The 20874-nt window shown below is 39.8% G+C and overlaps 1 protein-coding gene across 1 annotated transcript in view; it reads left to right on the top strand.

Moving 5' to 3' along the window:
* The first annotated feature begins 107 nt into the window (after positions 1-107).
* VPS37A (VPS37A subunit of ESCRT-I) overlaps positions 108-20874 on the top strand; it is a 32352-nt gene continuing 11585 nt past the window's right edge. Inside the window, exons 1-4 of the mRNA XM_070408288.1 lie at positions 108-526; positions 12735-12809; positions 15370-15484; positions 16066-16166. Coding sequence (XP_070264389.1) covers positions 402-526; positions 12735-12809; positions 15370-15484; positions 16066-16166 — 416 coding nt within the window. The 5' untranslated portion in view covers positions 108-401. The remainder of the gene's footprint in view (positions 527-12734; positions 12810-15369; positions 15485-16065; positions 16167-20874) is intronic.

Here is a 20874-nt window from a genome sequence, read left to right as displayed (position 1 = left end):
GCGCCGCACCGAGCTGCGCCGTCGCGTCGCGTCGCGTACGTCCTGGCGGCGGCGGCGGCTCCGGCTGATGACGCGGCACGCACAGGGGGCGGGGCACGCAGGGCGGAAGCTGGGGGCGGTGAAGGCTGGGCGGCGAGGCTGTCTGGCCGGTTTGGCGCCGGGCCTTGGAGATAGGGGCCCGGTCCCGGCCCGCGAGTTCCCGGCGCCCGGTCCCCGCAGTCGTAGCATGCCCCCGAGGGCCCGGGGACCGCCAGGCGGGCCGGCGTAGAGGAGACGTGGCCGCCCCGCGCTCGGGTCCCGGGCGTCCGTGTGCTCCTCCGCGGTGGAAGCACCCCCGGCCGGAGCCGCTGGGAGAGGCAGGCCGGGCCGGCTAGGGCCTCGGGCCCGGGGACCCGGGGAGGATGAGCTGGCTCTTCCCCCTGACCAAGAGCGCCTCCTCCTCCGCAGCGGGGTCCCCCGGCGGCCTCACCAGCCTCCAGCAGCAGAAGCAGCGCCTGATCGAGTCCCTGCGGAGCTCCCACTCCAGGTGACTGGTCGCTCCCTCTCGGCCCCGAGGAGGCAGGAGGGCGGGCGGGCGGGCGGGCTGGGACGAATCGCACTCGCGGCTCCCAGGCCGGCTCCGCGCCAGCTGCCTCTGGTTGATAGACCTCCCTGGGTCCTGGATGGTGTGCTCGCGGGCTCTGGCCTCCCGGACCCCAGTTCAGGAGTTTCCTCGAGACCCTCCCCCATTGCCCCTCCCCTACCCCCCCGCTTGCCCCGCCACTGCTCAGCTCCTCTAATTCTGACTTGCTCAGCCCTCCTGACACACGGCCGCTGACTGTAATCTGGCTCATGGGCTCTTTCCAAGATCCCTCGCTCTGCCCTGCTTCCTTCCTCACTACCCTTTCCCTCTGGCCACCTGATGGCCGCTTTGGCCAAAGTGTGAAGATATTTTACGTGGCCAAAAAGCATTGTGAAGCGCAATGTCCCAGATTCACAAAGAGTGGGAAATGGGGGTGGTGGTGGGGGGGCGGGGGGGGGTAAAGGAACGGTTGCAACATCCGAGGAAAGGGAAGCCTGAGTTTTTCTCAGCGAGTTGTCCCCTGGGAGTGACATCCTCAATCCTCTTAGGTCTCTGATTTAAGATTCACCCTGTGCCAGCTCCCCTCCTCTCGGACAGCCGCCAGTCTGTGCATTGCTCACTGTTGTTCTTGCTCCCACCTCGGGAACGGTCATAGTCATCATGATGGTTCTGTTGTCTTCCTAGGAGGTTTTCCTTTTCAGCCGGGTCAGGTTAGAAATATTTTGCAGTTCAAATGATTTCAGCCGCTTCTACTGTCACCTGGTTTGCTTCTCCTTTTATATTCCAGATATCTGTGGCCTCTAATGGTTTTCAAAAATTAGTACCGCCTCTTTATGTTACCGTATGAATTAATGCAAGTGTATTTACTTACTAGTGTCACAGCATGTATTTTGATGTAAAGATGTTAACATCGCTCAACCCTAACCTTTTTAAAATAAACTGTTCACCCATTGTAAAGATATGTGTTTTAAGAGAATAAAATTAAGCCCCTGTTGAACAAACGATTAGAGGCAATTTTATCTGTTACTCTACTAATTTTTCCCAAGCAAGTAAGTTAAGGTGTAGAATAATTTTAAATTGGATAGATTCGTAAAAATTCACTACAAAATCAATTTGGCTAAAATGAGGCCTATTGCTGATTGAACTTCAGCTGTTTCTTGGTTCTTTTGTCTCAATTGTTCTACTTGTTCAGAACTTTCAAAAGGTAAAAATTTGTGGCATTTAACCAGAAAGAGTAGCATGCTCTTTTATCTAACAGTGGCTTTCTTTTTGGAAAATTAAGTTCACAGAGTTCTTAGAAGTCTTTTTCTAAATAGAGTTGTGTAGTAACCTGTAAGAGCTAATCTTACAAGATATTCTTATGAAAATGGCTCATTTTTTTTAATTGAAACAAACATAAGTTTGTCCCCTCAGAAAGTGTCACTTGTATGACTATTGATGTACTAAACTAGTACTACTATTGCCAAAATACTTTTTTAGAACCACACCTTTGGAATTAATTGCTTTAAGCCTTTAGTATATTCTGTTAAGTACTCTCATTGCTGACAAAATTTTATTCTTTGAGGTTTGAGTTGAATTTTTCAAGTATTCCAAAGTCCTTTGCTGCTAAGGCTGGTAAATATGGGAAGCGACTGATCTGAAATGTATTTATTTTTTTTGGCCTCCCAAATAAGGTGAGATTCTAAAGCAGTAATTATTAATCTAAGGAGTTCTGAAGTTGGTTTAAGAGGATCTGTAAATGCTTTGAACAAATGCAGAAAGGATCCATTTTATTTATTTTTTGAGCCAAAAGTAATGGATGTATAATTGGTCATGTGACAATATCTACATATTTTGTAATGTTATAAAAATTTAACTTAGGTACTCTTTATTCCTATAAGTTCTTTTATAAAATACTTGAAGTTTTTTGTTGTTGTTGTTGTTGAAATATTACACATTTATAAACTAAACTTGGATAATTAGGAAACAAGTACATTCCGGGAATGGTATGATTCCAGAAAAAAATGATATCCACCTATTTTTGTTAAATCTGCCTTTTTAACTCATGACATACATGTTAAAGCTAGCTAGTAAAAAATGATCTGTGCAGTATACTACAACTTATACTTAAAAGATTTTTGGGCAGACGGACACTGATTGGTTATTCTGAAGGTGCACTGTGCAAAAGTTGAAATGTTTTGAATGGTATTTTAATGAATAATATAAAACTTCCTAAATTGTGAATGTTTGTGCTACCTCCCTCCCTCATTTTTCATATCTGTCCCTTCTCCAAATGTAAGGTCAACAGCTCTTGCTGACAGTGAAAGTATCTGATTTTTCTTCCCTCCTTCAGATTCCTGCCTCCACCCCTACCCCCCAGTTCTCTCATTTACCTTCCAACTCTTAATCTTCTTTTAACTCCTTATAACTCAAACATTTCATTTTAGGAAAGCATGTTGTTTATTCCCTTTCTCTATGAATGTAATCTCCTTTTTTTGTTAACCTTAAGAAATTCTTCCTTATCTTCCTCATTCCTCTCCTAAAGACTAGATGAGTTTTATGTGTATTTCCTCATCTAAGTTTTACTGACAAGGCAAGAAAACTCATAGATGACAACAAAGAGTGTTTAACCAGAGCATGATAATATGTTTGTCTGCTATGAAAATGGAAATTGAAAGTCATGTTGACTAGGCTCAAGTGATATATTCCACCTTCTGAATAACAGGTATCACCATAATTCCGGACTTTCTGGGTAGGAATGGGACTCGTTCTGTAGTTTGTTCTACTTCCTATAGAAGCTTGCTCTAAAGCACACTGTTTTGTTTCCCACCCAAATCCTCTTCCCCTGACTTCTTGGGAGAACACCTGTTGTTATCTGGTTATCTGCAAAGCCACCTACTGATTGGAGGCTGTGCTCTTTCAACCCCAGCAAGTAAATAATGATTGTTTACACCAATGATGATGGTTCAGTTCCTGCTGCTAGTTATTGTGAAAGCAGGGCTCTGAACCTACTCTTGGTCAGTGGGAGTTGGAGGAGAGAAGTCTGTTGGGGAGCTGTTTAAACATTTTCTCAATTATAAAGAAGTCTGAAAGGAAATGTTTTGGATATTGTGCTACATGGACATGTGGAACTGCTTGGATCAGGGAAGGAAGACAGGCTGACTACAGAGTAGAAAGCTGGAATGTCCGTGATAAGATTGTGATGCTGAAGTAACCAGTTCTGAGACACTTCCTGCCTCTGGGCCTCTTGCAGTAGAAGATTAATAACCCCGTACTGTTTAAACCACTTTCAGCCTGGATTTTCAATTAGTTGTAGTTGAAAATGTCCCAGATGATACCCACTAATCCCAAAATTTAAAGATTCCTCAGAAGTGAAGCTGTTAAGTGTTGTCCCTGCAATCAGACAATACTGAAAACTGATGGTCTTAACAGTTACCATCCTAATTATCCTGGATTCTCTCTCTCTCAATATCTAAAGTCAGGTTACTTTATTTGTATTTTCTTAGGTCTAAAAGCATAACATGCTGTAAATGGTAACTATTATCTGCAATTAACTATGTAAATTCTAAGTTATAAAATACTAATCCTTCATTACTTTTTGCTTAGGGATATCAGCTGTCTCAAGTAAAGGATTTCTGCATTATTTTAATAAAGTGGATGATAATTCTGGTGCTATTTTCATTTTATATTCAGTAAGAAAATCTAATTTGGAAATTATGTTTATCAGAATTGCTATCTTTTTTACTCTGGGATGACTAATAATCTTAATGAAAGAAGCCCTGTACCAGAAGTCAGGAGATCCTGATGTGTCATTAACTGGCAGTACAAACTTGGGTGTTCACATAACCTTAATAGTCCTAGGGCTACTGGAGTGAGAGGAACGATTGACTACCTGATTTCTTACTGCCTACTGGAAAGTCTATAGTTTCCTCAGGTTACTTGATGTGAACATTATCTACACTAATAAAAGAGAAACATGGTAATTGGCATACGACCGCTACCCTTCCCATTGGCTAATCAGCGTATCCTTATGCAAATTAACTGTCAGCCAAGATGGCGGCCGGCAGCCATGCACTGAAGCGAACAGGGAGACTTGCTTCCTCCAGGAACTGCAGACTCCAACGTTCCCCGCCTCACTTGCCGACCTCTCAACTGCAACTCTAGGCAACTATTACTATGTTGCAAATAAGAAGTTGAACAAAACCGGCTTTCAGTCAGCCCCGGACCGCAACACTGTATCCATGTTTTCAGCAGCGAGGCCTCAGAGCTAAAGCTGGCCCAGAATAAAAAAAAAAAAAAAAAGAAAAGAAAACAAGGAGCGGTTGGGAGCTTTTAGTCAACTGCCAGCGGGAAAACAGCCCTCAGCCCCTCAGGCAGCCTGGCCAGGCACCCCAGTAGGACCCCCACTCTGATCCAGGACACCCTTCAGGGCAAACCAGCCGGCCCCCGCCCGTGCACCAGGCCTCTATCCTATATAGTAAAAGGGTAATATGCCTCCCGGCACTGGGATCAGCGGAGCAGCGAGGCTCCCGGCACCAGGATCAGCGTGACAGGGGGCAGCGCCCAAACCCCCTGATCAGCCCTGCTCTGTGCCTGATAGGGGGGAGCTCCCCAATCCCCTGATTGCCCTGCGGCTCTGTGTGTGACAGGGTGCAGCGCACCAACCCCCTGATCGGCCCTGCTCTGTGTGTGACAGGGTGCGGCGCCCCAACCCCCCGTCCCCCCATGGGCCCTGCTCTGTGTGTGACAGGGTAGAACCATAACCTCTCCATTGGCCCTGCCCCGAGTGTGACAGTGGCGGTGCCCCAACCCCCTGATTGGCCCTGCTCTGTGGGTGATAGAGGGTGGCGCCCCAACCCCCCTCCACGGGCCTTGCTCTGTGTGTGACAGGGTAGAGCCATAACCTCCCCATTGGCCCTGCCCTGAGTGTGACAGGGTGCAGCGCCCCAACCCCTTGATCTTCCCTGCTCTGTGTGTGACAGGGCGTGGTGCCCCAGCTCCCCTATCGGCCCTGCTCTGTGAGTGACAGCGGGGAGCTCCTCAACCCCCTGATGGGCCCTGCTCTGTGAGTGACAGGGGGCAGCGCCCCAACCCCCTGATGGACCCTGCTCTGTTAGTGACAGGGGGCAGCGCCCCAACCCCCTGATCGGCCCTGCCCTGTGAGTGACAGGGAGCAGCGCCCCAACCCCCTGATCGGCCCTGCTCTGTGCGTGACAGGGGGTGGCCCCGCAACCTCCCCATTGACCCTGCCTTGAGTGTAACAGGGGGCGGTGCCCCAACCCCCCAATCTGCCCTATCCTGAGCGTGACTGAGGGTGGCATTGCAACCTCCTGATCCGCCCTGCTCTGTGCATGACGGGGCGGCGCCCCAACTCCCCAATCGGCCCTTGCTCTGAGCCTGACCAGGGGCTGCACTTAGGGATTGGGCCTGCCCTCTGCCACCCGGGAGCAGGCCTAAGCCAGCAGGTCGTTATCTCCCGAGGGGTCCCAGACTGTGAGAGGGCACAGGCCGGGCTGGGGGACCCCCCCCCCCCCCCCCGCAGTGCACAAATTTTTGTGCACCGGGCCTCTAGTGTTAGAGATAAAAGACAAAATGAATTTGAGCAACATAAATGGAAGTAAGCAAAAATTATTGACTTTAGGAAAAGCAGCTTGACTTCAGGTTGAAAGCTTTGTAATCGAACTATCATGGATTCCAATTCTGGCTCTAACATATTGTTAGTATCACTATATACTATATACTAACAATATGACCTATTGGCAAGTTACTTAATTTCTCTGAGCTTCCATCTGTAAAATTAGGAATTGTGATTCCTCTTGTGCAGAATTATTGATATTTAAATATTATACTAGTATACAATCATTTATTGTTGTCTCTGGCACATAGTAAGCATATGACAAATTACTTCCCTTTTTCCACTGCATAGAATTAGTGGGCCTGGAGCCATTGCCTCTTAACCGAATGCTTATTGCCTCTTAGCCCTGGCTTATTGTTTATGAATCCCTCACCAGTCTCTCTAAAGCTCATCTACCTCTGGCAGGACTATGTCTGACTTCCCATTCAGAAAGCAAGTCCATTCCAGAGAGTTTCTACACAAAAGCAATGCATGCATTTTGAAGGATTTTAGATATAGTACATGTAAAGAAACTAGAATATTCTCTGGCACACAGTAGGTACTCTGTAAATGGCAATTATCTTTATTTTAAAAATATTAGTAACAATTTTCATATTCTTAAATTATTTGAAATTTCCTATTGTTGCCAGCCCCTGAGTACCATTGCCAACATTTATAATTTGAGATTTTTTTCATTAAATTTTTCAAATTTCCAATAAAAAAATAGACTTTATTAATTTAAGCAATTTTAGGTTCACAGCAAAACTGAGCAGCAGGTACAGAGATTTCCTATATGGTCCTTGCCCCTTCCAATTTGTCTTTTAACATAGGAAGATCTGGAAAGATTTGGCAACTGTTCCCACATAGCAATATTAGCTTTGAGTTGAAGAGTAGCTGTTCCCTTACTAGTCTGCCTCTTGTCCATTTTACCAGTTTGCAGTCACTCCCTCTTGTACTACAGGAAGCTGCCTTCAGTCATTACATTTAACAATTATAGGTATTTGAGATGAAAACTTCCTTATGGGAGGAAATAATCATATATATATATATATATATATACATATATATATATGGCTAATACGCAAATTGTCCCTGCGGGAGTTTGACCACAAGTTCGATCGCTTGCTATGATGTGTGCTGACCACCAGGGGGTGGCGTGGAACGAAGGAAGGCCCCAGCTGGCAGCCAAAATGCCTCAATCAGCTCTGATTGGTGGCCAGGCCTGGGGACTCTATCCATGCTGAATTTTGTGCACCAGGCCTCTAGTGTTGCTATAAAAAATCCAACAATCTGCTATGCCTTAGCCTATTGAAGCTACAGAATCTATAAAATGTCAACATTTTGACTCTGTAAATGGATGTTGAGCTCATAGTACACTTCACAAATTATGTATATCAAAGACCCATAATTAAGTGAATTTTAATTTGATACATTAGATCTTATAGTCTGTTTTTATAACCAGTGATTGAAAGTTATAATTGTGAAGTATATGATACAATATAGTAGGTTGCCATTTAAGAAAAAGTTTCCTAAATCCTATATAATAAAAGCCCAGCGATCATAACAGCAGAACGACCAGTCACTATGAGGTGCACTGACCACCTTTTGGTTCCCCGGCCAGCAGGCTCCGATAGCTGATGGCGAACGGGGAAATGGGGTGGGTGGTGGTGGGGGACGGGACTGGTGAGTGGGTGGAGGGGCCGACCTCTTGGTCCCTCCTCCCAGCCCGCAGGCTCTGATAGCTGATGGTGAACGGGAACCAGGGTGGGTGGTGTCGAGATGGCCCTGATCACAGGCTAGGCCTAGGGACTGTACCCGGGCCTCTAGTAGAATCATTACAGCTCAGGTGCAATCTCTAGTTAATTTCCCCTTAGTAGTATCAGTCAGTACCTACCTTAAAAAAAAAAAGTTACCAGGCAGTCATTTCTCTCTCCATTGTTAATTAAACCCAGCCACATCTACCTCTCCCCTCCTACTCAGGAACTCCTAAGCTGTCTCTACTCTGCTCACCTAAGCCAAATCCTGGTCACCCTGGTTCCACTGGGTCTTCCCTGCTACTGCTGGGTTCTAAGTCTCCTCTCTGCCTCCAGTCTCCTTCCCTTAATTTATTTCTTCCACATGGCTGCCAGTGCATCTTTCTAAAATTCAAGCATGGCTGTGTTAGTCCTTTCAGGAGATCCCCAAAGTACAGCCTCCTTAGCTCGGTGTCTGGTTTTCATAGAAGATGGTTATGTAACTGATGGAAAGGTGTCAACAGACAAAGGAGTTGTAAAGTTTCTTTAATGGCCAAAGATACGGAGACTGTTAGAGACCGGTGTTACTCCTTTCTGAAGCTTTCCTTATGGTATTTAATCTGCCTAGAATGTCCACTTCATTTCCCTGATTCTGCTTTCCTGAGTGTTAGCTCTAATTTGACTTCTATGTGTAGTTCAGATATGATTTTTTTTCCTAGAAGACCTCGCTGCTACCAATGTTGAGGTTCTTAGGTTCCCCGAGATAGAAATTGAGAGGAAACCCCAGAGGAATTCTGAACTGGCTCAGGGGCTGGCCCTGCTTGGCTGCTTTCATAAGCTGGGGACATAAACTTGCGCTGAAAGGTGGGCTTTTTTACTAAGGCAGGCTTGAAGAATTTCCCATTATAGATTCTGGTGACTTCCTTTTCCAGCTGCTTTGCTTAGTAATAACTATGTTGGCTCCTAGGCTGTGGGGGCAAGCTGGCTAACTGCTCATTATGCCACCCTAAGAAAGGTTGTTTAGTGGTCGCACCTTGGGGTTAGTAGTTTAAACAGGCAGTTGAAAAGGGACATAAAATTAGTTACTTCTGTGCTTTTGAGTAGGAAGTGGAGGGGTTTGCAGTCAGCTAATTATTTTCCCGTCCTGTGGCCAAGTCCCTATGCTGTCTCACCACAACCCCCACCCGTTTGATGAGGTGGTTTTTTCTGTGTTCCTATAGCTCTTTGCACATTTGTCATTAGTAGCCTGTGTGTTCTACAGAGCACTGTTCAAAAGGTATTGTGAAATAAGTCCATGTTAAACATATTAGAATACAAAATCAAGCACTTTAGAATTTCTCAAAGCCTTTAATAGGCCTAAGTGCATTAGTATTCTCCAGGAGAAGGATCAGTTTTATATCTGTGTGTGTGTGTGTGTGTGTGTGTGTGTGTGTAAGTGTAAGCATAAGCGAGTGCCACTTTCTGTTGTTCCTGTGAGGATTTTAATTTCATGATTATATAGTCTTTGCTCAATTAACTCTGTTTCCTTGATTTCTGTGTTTTGGCTTGCTGAGTTTGGTGCATGCCTTGCATGGTTTGGTTTTGTTCAAACCTTTCAGATGTGTTTGTTTCTGTATTTGGGGTTCCTTGTTGACTTGTTTGAGGATACTTAACTGTTTGTCATAGCCTGCCTCTGGTGGTGAATGAAAAATGACTTGCTCCAATATGAGACAAGCCCCCTCAGGCTACTTCACTGTGCTATTCCGGGTGCTGTGTGCTGGCTGGAACAGTCCTGGGAAAAGAGTGCTCTAGCATGCAGTGCTGTTACAGGTCTCCCTTTTCATTACCCTAAAAGCTGCTCCTGCTCTGCCCGCCACACTCCTGTTTTGCATTGACTTGAGCTTGGAGGACCTTCAAACGGCTCCACTTTGCATTGGTTTTATGTTTTGGATTGTCATTAGGTTCTGTATTTACTACTATCTTTTCCTTCCCTTTCTCCTTAAATCTAATCACATTTTTTTAATCTTTCAGGGATTCTTCCAAACTGCTTTCTGCTTATGGCACTACTTGCCTTGTAGCAATGTTATAGATTTGCTTTTAAAGTCTGTTTTGATATTTCCTGGAGATTTAGATAAGAAGGGGAAGTTGTCTATTCTCCTATAATCTTTATTTACATGTGAATCCTTCATTTATTCACCTATAAACAGTCCTTGAGTTACCCATGGGAAATGCATGGTATCAGTACCTTGAGCTCTTTAGTTACTTGACTATTTCTTCATGTCATGTGTGTCCCTTCAGAGCCAACACCGTACTATATTCATCTCTATTTGTATTTCTTTGCAAGATGCTGTAAAATGGTAGCTGTTTCAGTTGAGCCAAGTTTTACCTAAAGTAGGAGATGAATGATTGTTCTACAAAAGGAATCTTTTAACCATAATTAGTGCCTCTTGCATTTCAGGGTCCATTTGTTTACAGTTTTAGGGACTATTAAAGAAATGAAGATTCCAGTTAGTCATACATTCTGACTAACAAAGTTATCTGTTGTTTCAGCTTTCTTTAGTCCCAGATTTAGAGCCACTGAGGGAAAACCATACTACTACACTTGTCTCAGAAAACCTAGAAAAGAAAATTATTAATGGGGCATCGTTTAAATTTTCTCTTGTGGTGTGATTACAGTATTGCTTTAAAATATTGTGTGTTTATTTACACCTGCAGTAGTACTGCCTGTCAGCACAAAGATGTGGTTGTAAGAATGTTTATCAGAGCATGGTTCACAGTAGTAAAAATTGGAAACAACCTAAATATCTAAAAGTAGAGAATAGGTTAAACAATATGCTAGAATAAAGTGCTGTCATTAATTGTGGTGACAGTGAATTGAACATTTCTAACCAAATACAATGCCTAAAAACAGTTAAAATTTTAATACTACAAATTTAGGCAGACTCCAACTTAGATGCAAATTCTAAATGCTTATCTAATAATAGCTAATTTTTATGTATTATGTGGGGGCTTCCCATGCATTATCTCAATCTCACAACTCTTTTAGGTAGATAGATGCTTGTATATTCCCATTTCCCATGTGAGAGACAACGCTTAGACAGGTTAAGTAACTTGCCCAGGACCACACAAGTTAGTGGTAGAGGATTTGCGTCCAGGAAGCCTAACTTAAGAGGTCATGCTCTCAGTCACTAAGATGCTCTACTTGGCTTTGAACTGGTGGATGCGTTTGTGACCAGTATTCCCTTAAAGGAGTGACATGGGTCCCAAAATAATGTAGAGGAATAAAAAAACTTAATAAAGCTTTATTGATTACATGGTGTTCATACGACTGAGGAGGCTGTCAGTATCCTACTTCAAACTTGCTTCCCAGAGAGAAACATTCATAAAATTTTTAAGTCCTAATCTTGAATTTCTTCATTTTGAGTCTCCTTATCTATTCCTTCTCCTCAGTCATAGCCCCACTCCATGGATGTCAGAGGAGTAAGCTTATCAATATATGTGATTTCTTTATAACTCCCAACACTTTTGAACCTTTCAAACTACCTAAAATTTACATATTCTAAAGACTAGGTTTTTATCAAAAGGCCAAAAAATGTAGTACAAAAAAATGAGGAAAATAAGAGGTTTTCTAAAAAAAGATAGATTCACTTTTACATCTGAAAGAAGTTGAAAGTAACCAAAACAAAATAAATTATTATGCAAAGGCTAAACCTCTTTCAAAGGTATTCATGCTTGAAAAAGTTTGTATGTTTAAATGTTAAGTTTTTTCTCAACCATAACTTATTAATACAACCTAATATTTTTTCCTTTTGAAAATGTGAATGTTAGTTAGAATTCCACATGAGTCCCCCAAAATCTGGTTGGTAAATTATAATTGTAATAATGTATGCCTGAAAACTAACAATAAAATAGAATTCTGAATATAGAATGTTAAAATATAAGGGACTTAGAGTAGTTGGAAATTATGTTCAGCTGCTAGTAGTAAAGACTCCCAAAATAGTGACTTACACAAAATAAAAGTTTGTTTTTCTCTCACATAAAAAGAAATTGTTCAGCATTTCCGTAGTCATCAAGAACCCGCTCTACTTCTTTCGATCTGCTTAGTTCTGCCTAACCTTCCATTCTCAGGGCCACTCATGGTCCAATACAGCTGATTGAAGTCCAGCTCTCAGGTCCAGGCAGAAAGGGCACATACACTCATACCAGGTTTTTTGTTCCCCTTTAAAATGCTTTCCTGGAAATTCTACTCCCCAATTTCAGTTTTTCTATATCTTATTGACTAGCACGTAAGTCTATAGCAACAACCAGCTGCAAAAAAGACTAGAACATTGCTAATTCAGAATAAAATTAGGCTTCTCTTAGGAAGAAGGGGAGTATTTGTTTTTTGGAAAACAGCCAGCAGTCTCCAGCATAAGACTGTAGGAGACATCTCATCCAGACTTTTTAAGTTTAAATACAGCTGGTTAGTGGCACAGTTGTAGTTAGAACCCAGATGCTTGCTGATCTGTATTAACTAAGCATGCTCACAATCGCTTTTACTAACAGTGAATTAGATAAAGTGATAGTAAGTCAGTCTAACATTATTACAAGTGTAATTCTTTGCCTCTTTACCTCAACATCTAACCCCCCCCCCCCCACGCACACATACTCTCACACACTTAAGTATTTCAGAATATTATTGCCTCTTTTTTGATAAACCTTTCTATGATCACTTTTCCTTCAATATACAAGTTATATTGGCCATCTAGATTCTGTGATTAATACTTAAAATAATTTTAATAGGCTCTAAAAACATTTAACATTTGTCTTTAATATTAATGGTTTTGTAACTTTAGGAACAATTTTTTTCTCAAATTTTCTCCTACAGTATAGCTGAAATACAGAAAGATGTGGAATACAGGTTGCCATTCAGCGTAAACAACCTGACAATTAACATTAATATGTGAGTAGAAATTGTATCCTATTTTTCTATATAATATGACTATTTATTATTAGAAGTAAATTGTTTAAAGTGAACTTATTTTAAATATTCCCTTTCCAGTAACTACAGTTTATCAAAATTGCACAATTTTGTGAATAAATATTTTGTAAAGAAATTAATGTATATTGCCGTAAGAAAACTATAAAAGAGGAAATGCAATAAAAAGATATAAAAATCATGAATACTGTATTCAGTTTCATTGATTTGCACTAAAGTCTTAGCTGGAAGTGGATTGAAAGAGGAGAATGATAATAACAAACAATCAAAGAGATCATGTATGGAAAACCATTAGAGATTATTCACCTTTACATCCGAAAGAAGTTGAAAGTTCAAGACTGAGTTGATCTACTGATTATTTTTAAAGGAAAAAAATGTAAACATGAGGTTACATTTTAAGTTCTTACCAAATTAAGTTCTTACTTCAGGTTATATTAGGTGGCTGGCTTTTAGAGGCAGTGTGTGGGTGAGGTAAAAAGGTACCTAACTTGGAGACAGGACCCAGGGCTTATTCTTCTTCATATCCTCATTGCCCAGCGTAGTGCCTGCACAGAGGAGGCGTTACTACGTCCTGGTTGAAGGAGTGAATTCACGTATTATGCTGTGTTATCTTGATGTACAGCGGTTTTTTGAGTCCTCACAGTAGCAAATTGGGGCAGATTATAGACACATAAGTAGTGACAGCATACTCGGGATACAAAACTAGATTAGTCCGGCTCCAAAGGCCACATGTTGCCTTTTTACCAAACTAGTTTAACATCTTCAACTATATAAATTAAGTAGCTTTATTTCTCTCCAAGTGTCCTATGTACAACTAAGTAGGAGAAGCCAACAAGGACCCAGTTTTCTTCTTGACATTGCTGCCAACAAAGAGTTTTCTGAGCCAACGGGAACAGAGAAGCAATTTAAAAGGACATATTCTTTTGAGTTTTAGAGGAAATTTGGAAAATAGTCTTTTTTTTTTTTTTTTAATATATTTTATTGATTTTTTACAGAGAGGAAGGGAGAGAGATAGAGAGTTAGAAACATCGATGAGAGAGAAACATCGATCAGCTGCCTCCTGCACATCTCCTACTGGGGATGTGCCTGCAACCCAGGTACATGCCCTTGACCGGAATCGAACCTGGGACCTTTCAGTCCGCAGGCTGACGCTCTATCCACTGAGCCAAACCGGTTTCGGCGGAAAATAGTCTTATACTCAGTAAAATCCCATTTTTTAAGATTTCACTCCCTAATCTTAAATTTGTGATAGGTCAAAAAAAAAGGTTAAAGTTTTCACTCTCTTATATTGAGAATGTACTGTTTTTTTATTTGAAACCATGTGATTCACCTCAGAATTGGGAGAGATGTGTTAATTGGGACATTTAGAAAAGAGCCATATGAACTGGGGCATTAAGGCAGCTTTAATGTTTCATTTCTAGCACTCTCCATTTTCTCTTTAAAAATTCAGTAGATAGTGAAGTAATTCTTGGCAGCATTTTAAAAGTAAGAAAACCACATGTAAAAAAATGATATGACCAGATCTGTGGTCCGATAAGTAACCAGCCTGGGTTAGTGTGACTCACTTGCTACAAATGCTTGATCTAATTTTTAGTTGAGATTTGTATTGGTATATTGTATTAGAAAGCAATTAATTGATACAGTGTGAAGACTATTCTAAATTCATGGTATCCATGTTCCACATTAAGTAGGTTTTACTGTAAGGCAAGCATGTCAAACTCAAAGGCTAACACAGGCCAAATAAATAAGGTTTAAGTTTATGTGGGCCGCAAAAAAACAAAAGCTCCAATTTTCATAGAAACATAGGTTTATTTTGATAGTGATGTTCTGAATATAAAGGGCTGAAATAAATGAGTCATCGTTAACATAAAATAAGACATTTTAATAAAAATTAATATTTTTTCTTGAACATTAACTTAGCAGACACTGAATAACTGCACAAATTAATAAGCGTAACACAAATAAACCTATTTTTCTTGTTCTCCGAAAGCGAAATATTTCCTGTTGCGCACACCAAACAAGTCAGTCCAAGACTAATGGTGTGGCAGTCGGCTGCTAAAATATTCACTGCTAGTATCAGTGGAGAGAAATGGTGTGCCTGTGTGTAAGATGCGTAAGGGAAATGAATGCAACACGATTGTAATAATCAGTCATTATCGAACATTGTAGCTATTAATAATTATGCATAACAGGATATTGTAAAAATTACGTTACGAAGTTTTTATTAAAACATTTCTTACATACTGTTATGTTGGCTGGGCTGCAAAAATATTCGTTGTGGGCCGCATGCAGCCAAGTTTGACATGCTTGCTGTATGGAATTACTTAACAATCTTATTTCCAAAGTGTATCCTTTTGTATATTTTCAGTCATCTCAGCAACTATAAAAGAGCAGTTATTACTGAATAATGAATCCAAATGAAAGTATGAAAATTTAACTTGTTTTAAAGTAACTTTGTTTTAGGATTATTGCTATGTATGTAACATTTGTTGTCTTTGTTTTTCATCTGTTCTACCTTTACCAGATTGCTTCCTCCACAATTTCCTCAGGAAAAACCAGTGATCAGTGTTTATCCACCAATACGACATCATTTAATGGATAAACAAGGAGTATATGTTACCTCTCCATTAGTAAACAATGTATGTTTATGGTATATTTATTTCAGAGTAATAAAACAGGTGTATTACTTTTTTACTAAATACTTTAGAAATCTAAAAATGCACTTAAAATCTCATTTTGGAATCAGTAAGTTTCAAAACTCTTTTCCACTGTCTATGATAGTACTGATTCAAAGGCTGTTTTTTAGTGGCAAGGAATTGCTGAGGTTCACAGATATTCCGTAGTTTTTAGTAGAAATAAAATTCAGATATGCCTTAAAGTTCTCAAGCTGTGTATAACATTGATTCACGTGAATAATGTACTCTCAGTATTTACCTTTGAACCTTCCAATCTTTATAAATAGTGAAATGTGGAAATATTTTAGGTGCATCATTGATTAAATAGGCTTTTAATTTGATTTATGGTATTGATTCTATTAAAAAATATTGCAAGTTGTGGATTGCTGATATGTTTGACACAATGTCCTTTGCTTTCCATTTAATTCTTGACTTGCAAAAAATTGGTTTTAATATTTAAGTTTTAGAGTGAAGTTATCCTAATGAGAACTTATATTCTTTTTCTGAAAGTGATTTTAATCATTCTGTATTACTGTTATTTTCAGTTTACCATGCACTCAGATCTTGGAAAAATTATTCAGAGTCTATTGGATGAGTTTTGGAAGAATCCTCCAGTTTTAGCTCCTACTTCAACAGCATTTCCATAGTAAGTATATTTATAACAAATGTTTGTATATATTTATTTTAATCAATGTAATCAAAATATAGTTCAAAAATTCAGATGATGCTAAAATGCACTCACTCCTTTGTTTTTACATCCCCATCTTCACAAAAATACATTCATACTTTTCAGAGACAACTGTTCTTTTAGCTGCTTCTCTAATATTTTCATCTTTAAAAAAAAAATTAATGATTGATTTGAGAGAGAGAGAGAGGAAGGGGGGTGGAAAAGGGAGTGGAAAGAGAGAGAAACATTGATTTGTTGTTCATGTGCTTATGCATTCATTGGTTGTTTCTCGTATGTGCCCTGTCTGGAGATAGAACCTGCAACCTTGGTGTACTGCTCTAACCAACAAAGCTGCCCAGCCAGGGCTACCTTCATCTTAATCAATAATATGTATATACTGCTATATTTTTACCCTATCATTTAAATATTACCTATTGGGTCCCTTTATGATTAATAAGGATTTTAGTTATCTTTCACAAATCTTCTCTCATTCAGTGAAATTATATCGTAATTTTTATTTAAATAAATTTTTATTACTTTGACTACACATATCCTGTCACCTAACTAAGTGCTTTACCCTAATTACATTTTCCTGTTATAACTTTTTTGCTTTTTTCTGGAGTTAATTACTTCCAATTTTTCATTGGTTTTGTTTTCTTAGATCTTTTTAGTTTTCCTGCCAGCAGTCTTTTTGAGGCCCTGCAGTCTTTTACACTCTCCTGAGGGTACATCTAGCTTTCACAAACTCTGGTTAGTCCCAAAGCCACTCTCATGGTTTAGATTTTTTTGTCATAGCAGCAGTCCACTTCCACGTGCTAAAATATTTTCTGGTTATTAAGGCTTCATAACATATTAGCCACAAAATTGTGGTTTAAAACAATGAGCACACTTATTGTATTCAGCTCAGAAAGAGTTCATCAGAGTGAGCTCTTATCTGCTTCGTTCATCATAAGGAGGCTCTCCTCAGAGGCCTTACCTGGAGGTGTCAGCTGGTATACCTAGCTAGATGTTACCTTTATGTGTGCTGGGCTCCCTCACAACATAATGGCTGGTGTTCTAGCGTGAACATCCTGAGAGCGAGCTATGAGAAAGCCATAATGACTTAGTTGCTGAAGTCCTTCACTTTTGCTACATTTGATTTGTTGAGGCAGTTGCAAAAACTTGACCAGATGCAAGGGGAGAAAAATCGCCTTTTCTTCTAGATAGTGGAGTGGCCTGGTACTGTAAGGCCATATAAGACCAGAAATAATGCTGTGAACATTTTTGTAAATTACAACATGGATGCTTGGAAGATAAATTTTGAGACTTTTTTTTTTAAATCTGCAAATGTCTTTAATATACACTTACACTTAATAATTGGTGCAGTTCAAATTCTAAGTTGAAGTGTTTTTTCCACTTTGAAAGCATTCCTCTATTGTCTAAATATAGGCTATTGGTGCTAAGATGTCCAATGCCATTTTGATTTCTGATTTATATAACATTTTTTTATATCTTCGATATTCTGAAACTGCGTGATGGTGCAACTTCCTGTTGCTTTTTTTTTTTTTTTTTTTTTTTTTTTTACTTTTCAGAATAGTTATTGTATTTATTGCCCAGTCCTTCTGTTTAATTTTAAAGAACGTCATTTTGTTCACAAGTCAAGTGGCAGTGACATCTTGTGCCCGGACATCTGCGTAGCTAGATTATCAGGTTCATTATGTCCATCAGCCCCAGCTCTCATCTTTGCCTCTGGTCTATGTCCTGGAGTCATGACCCTCACTGATATTCTTTATCTAAAAACAGTATTTCCTGTCTTCTGTTAGGATAGGGCTAGATGTTAACTCATCATTCATCTTATCTGAAAATAGAAGCCAACAAGTTTACTTGCTCTCCTTTTACATAAGTTCTGTGATAAAGTGCACATTATTATTATTATTTAATATGAGCTGGTATACTCTATTTCAAATTTTTAAAAATTAATTCTTTATTGTTGAAAGTATTACATTATAGTTGTTCCCCCTTATCCCTCATTTACCCCCTCCAACCCGCCCTGCCCCAGCCCTATGCTAAAGTGCACATTATTAAAAAGGAAGTTTGATGCATCTCCTAGATTATTTTATAGGTTGTATCTATCAAAGGGGTCAAAATAAAGCAAAATGGTTCAGAATTATTAAGATTCATTCAAGAATAGTACAAATATTCTGTCATGTTGATCATATTGTTTCTAAAGAGCGTATCTATATATAACTCACTAATATACCTATAGATAAAAGTAAGTTTTTAAGATAAAGATGAGAGATCCTTTGAAGTAAATAAGTTTATTTCAAAATGTTTTTAACTTCATTTTTTTCAATCAATAATATAGTCACTTGGCTTGAAATTCAGAAAGTATAAAAGAATATGAAGTGAAAAGTCACCCTGCCACCTGGCTGGTATGGCTCACTCAGTGGTTGAGTGTTTACCCAATGCACGAGGAGGTTGCTGGTTCGATTCCTGGGTTGCTGGCTTGATCCCCAGCATGGGTGGTGTGCAGGAGGCAACCCATCGATGTTGATGTTTTTCTCTCATAGATGTTTCTATCTCTCCCTCTCTTTCCTCTCTTTAAAATCAATAAAAACATATTTTAAAGAAGTCACCCTGCCATTTCTGTTTCCCTGGAAACTTAGTTTTTCTTCTCAGAGTTGTTCATTTGGCTGTGTATGTATAGAATTCATACAAACATGTATAGAATTCAAAATACAGTAAGATTTTATGCATATACAAGGAAATATGTGCATGTAGTATTTTATTTCCTTCTTTTTATACAAATGGTAGCATGCTATTAGCTTACTCTTTTTTTTTTCTTCAAATAATATGATTTGGAGAGAGCGTCCCATGTTGGTATATAAAGCATTTACTCATTCTTCCTTATGGCTGCAGAGTGTTTGGTTTATGGATGTACTATAATTTATTTATACAAGATTCCTTTTGTTGTTGTTAATCCTCACCCAATGATATTTTTTCTATTGGTTTTTTTTTAGAGAGAGTAGAAGGGAGGGGGAGAGACAGAGAGAGAAATATCAATGTGAGAGAGACATATCAATTGGTTGCCTCCCACACACTCCCTGACCGGGCTAGGGATCAAGCCTGTAACCAAGGTACATGCCCTTGACCGGAATTGAACCCATGACCCTTCAGTCTGCAGACCGGTGCTCTAACCATTGAGTAAAACCAGCCAGAGCTATATAAGATTCTTACTGATGGATATTTTTGTTGTTTCCAGTCTTTCTTAAAAGGCCCACCCTCTTTGTCCTCAGTGTTGCAGGGAATAACTTTAAAAATATAATTTACCCAAATGTGAGTATATTTGTTGGATATATTCTCAAAGTGGTATTCATATTCGTAGTTTTGACAAACACTGCAAAATTGCCCTACAGAATAGTAGAGTAGTAACTTCTACTCCTATACATACATCCTTTGCAAGTGTAGTATATTATCAGAATCAATCTTTGCCAATTTATAAGAAGAAAATGTTTGTATAATTTTAGTTGTATTTATCTTATTCCAGTAAAGTTGACCACCTTTTTCTATGATTTAGATATTGCCCCCCCTCCCCACAACTTGTGTATTCTGTCCTATTCTCCATTTTGCTACCCCCTCTCCCCCAACTTGTGTATTGTTTCCTAGTCTCCATTCTGCTATTAGGTTGTTAATCCTTTATCAGTTTGTAGGAACTCTTTATATATTAGGTCAATTATCCCTGTGTCTGTGATGAGTTTAAAAAATTCCCCCAGTTTGTTATTTGTCTTTTCTTATAATGGGCTTTGTTGTGTAGAGGTTTGTTTGTTGTGGTGTTTTTTTTTTAATATCATAGAATTTGTCATTATTTTTTCTTATGACTTACGAATTTGGTAGTTCAATTTTTAATTTTTTGAGGAACCTCCATACTTTGGTAATAGAAAGTGGCTGCACCACTTTGTATGACCAACACTGCATAGGATTCTCATTTCTCCACCAACACTTCTTGCCCAGTTAGGAATTTATGACCAGTTTACCCTTGAGATTACTTTTAGTCACTGAACTTGTCAAATTTATTCCAGAGCCCCATTTTCATTCACAACTTTCTTTCATTCTTTTTTCTTCTCATATTGGCTTAGTTCAGCTGCTCAATCTTTGAGTTCTGATCGTTTCTTCTGCTTCGCCCAGCCTGTTGTTGGACCCCTCCAGTTTACTTTCCCCTTCAGTTATCATATTCTTTAGCTCTATGACAGCGGTTCTCAACCTGTGGGTCGGGACCCCTTTGGGGGTCGAATGACCCTTTCACAGGGGTCGCATAAGACCATCGGAAAACACATATATAATTACATATTGTTGTTGTGATTAATCACTATGCTTTAATTATGTTCAATTTGTAACAATGAAAATAGATCCTGCATAGCAGATATTTACATTACGATTCATAACAGTAGCAACATTACAGTTATGAAGTAGCAACGGAAATAATTTTATGGTTGGGGGTCACCACAACATGAGGAACTATATTAAAGGGTTGCGGCATTAGGAAGGTTGAGAACCACTGCTCTATGACTTCTGTTTGGTACTTTCTTACATTTCTTAGTTCTTTGTTAAAGTTTTCACTCTGGTCCACCATTCTTTTGAGCAACTTCTTAACCATTACTTTGAACTGTTTATCAGGTAAATTATCTCCATTATTGAGGTTTTATCTTTT

Source organism: Myotis yumanensis, unplaced genomic scaffold (assembly GCF_028538775.1).
Source record: "Myotis yumanensis isolate MYYU_CA2020_CCGP unplaced genomic scaffold, mMyoYum1.0.hap1 SCAF_3, whole genome shotgun sequence".
NCBI classification, from domain to species: domain Eukaryota; kingdom Metazoa; phylum Chordata; class Mammalia; order Chiroptera; family Vespertilionidae; genus Myotis; species Myotis yumanensis.
Note: the sequence above shows the minus strand (reverse complement) of the source record. Positions and strands in the feature narration are given on the sequence as shown.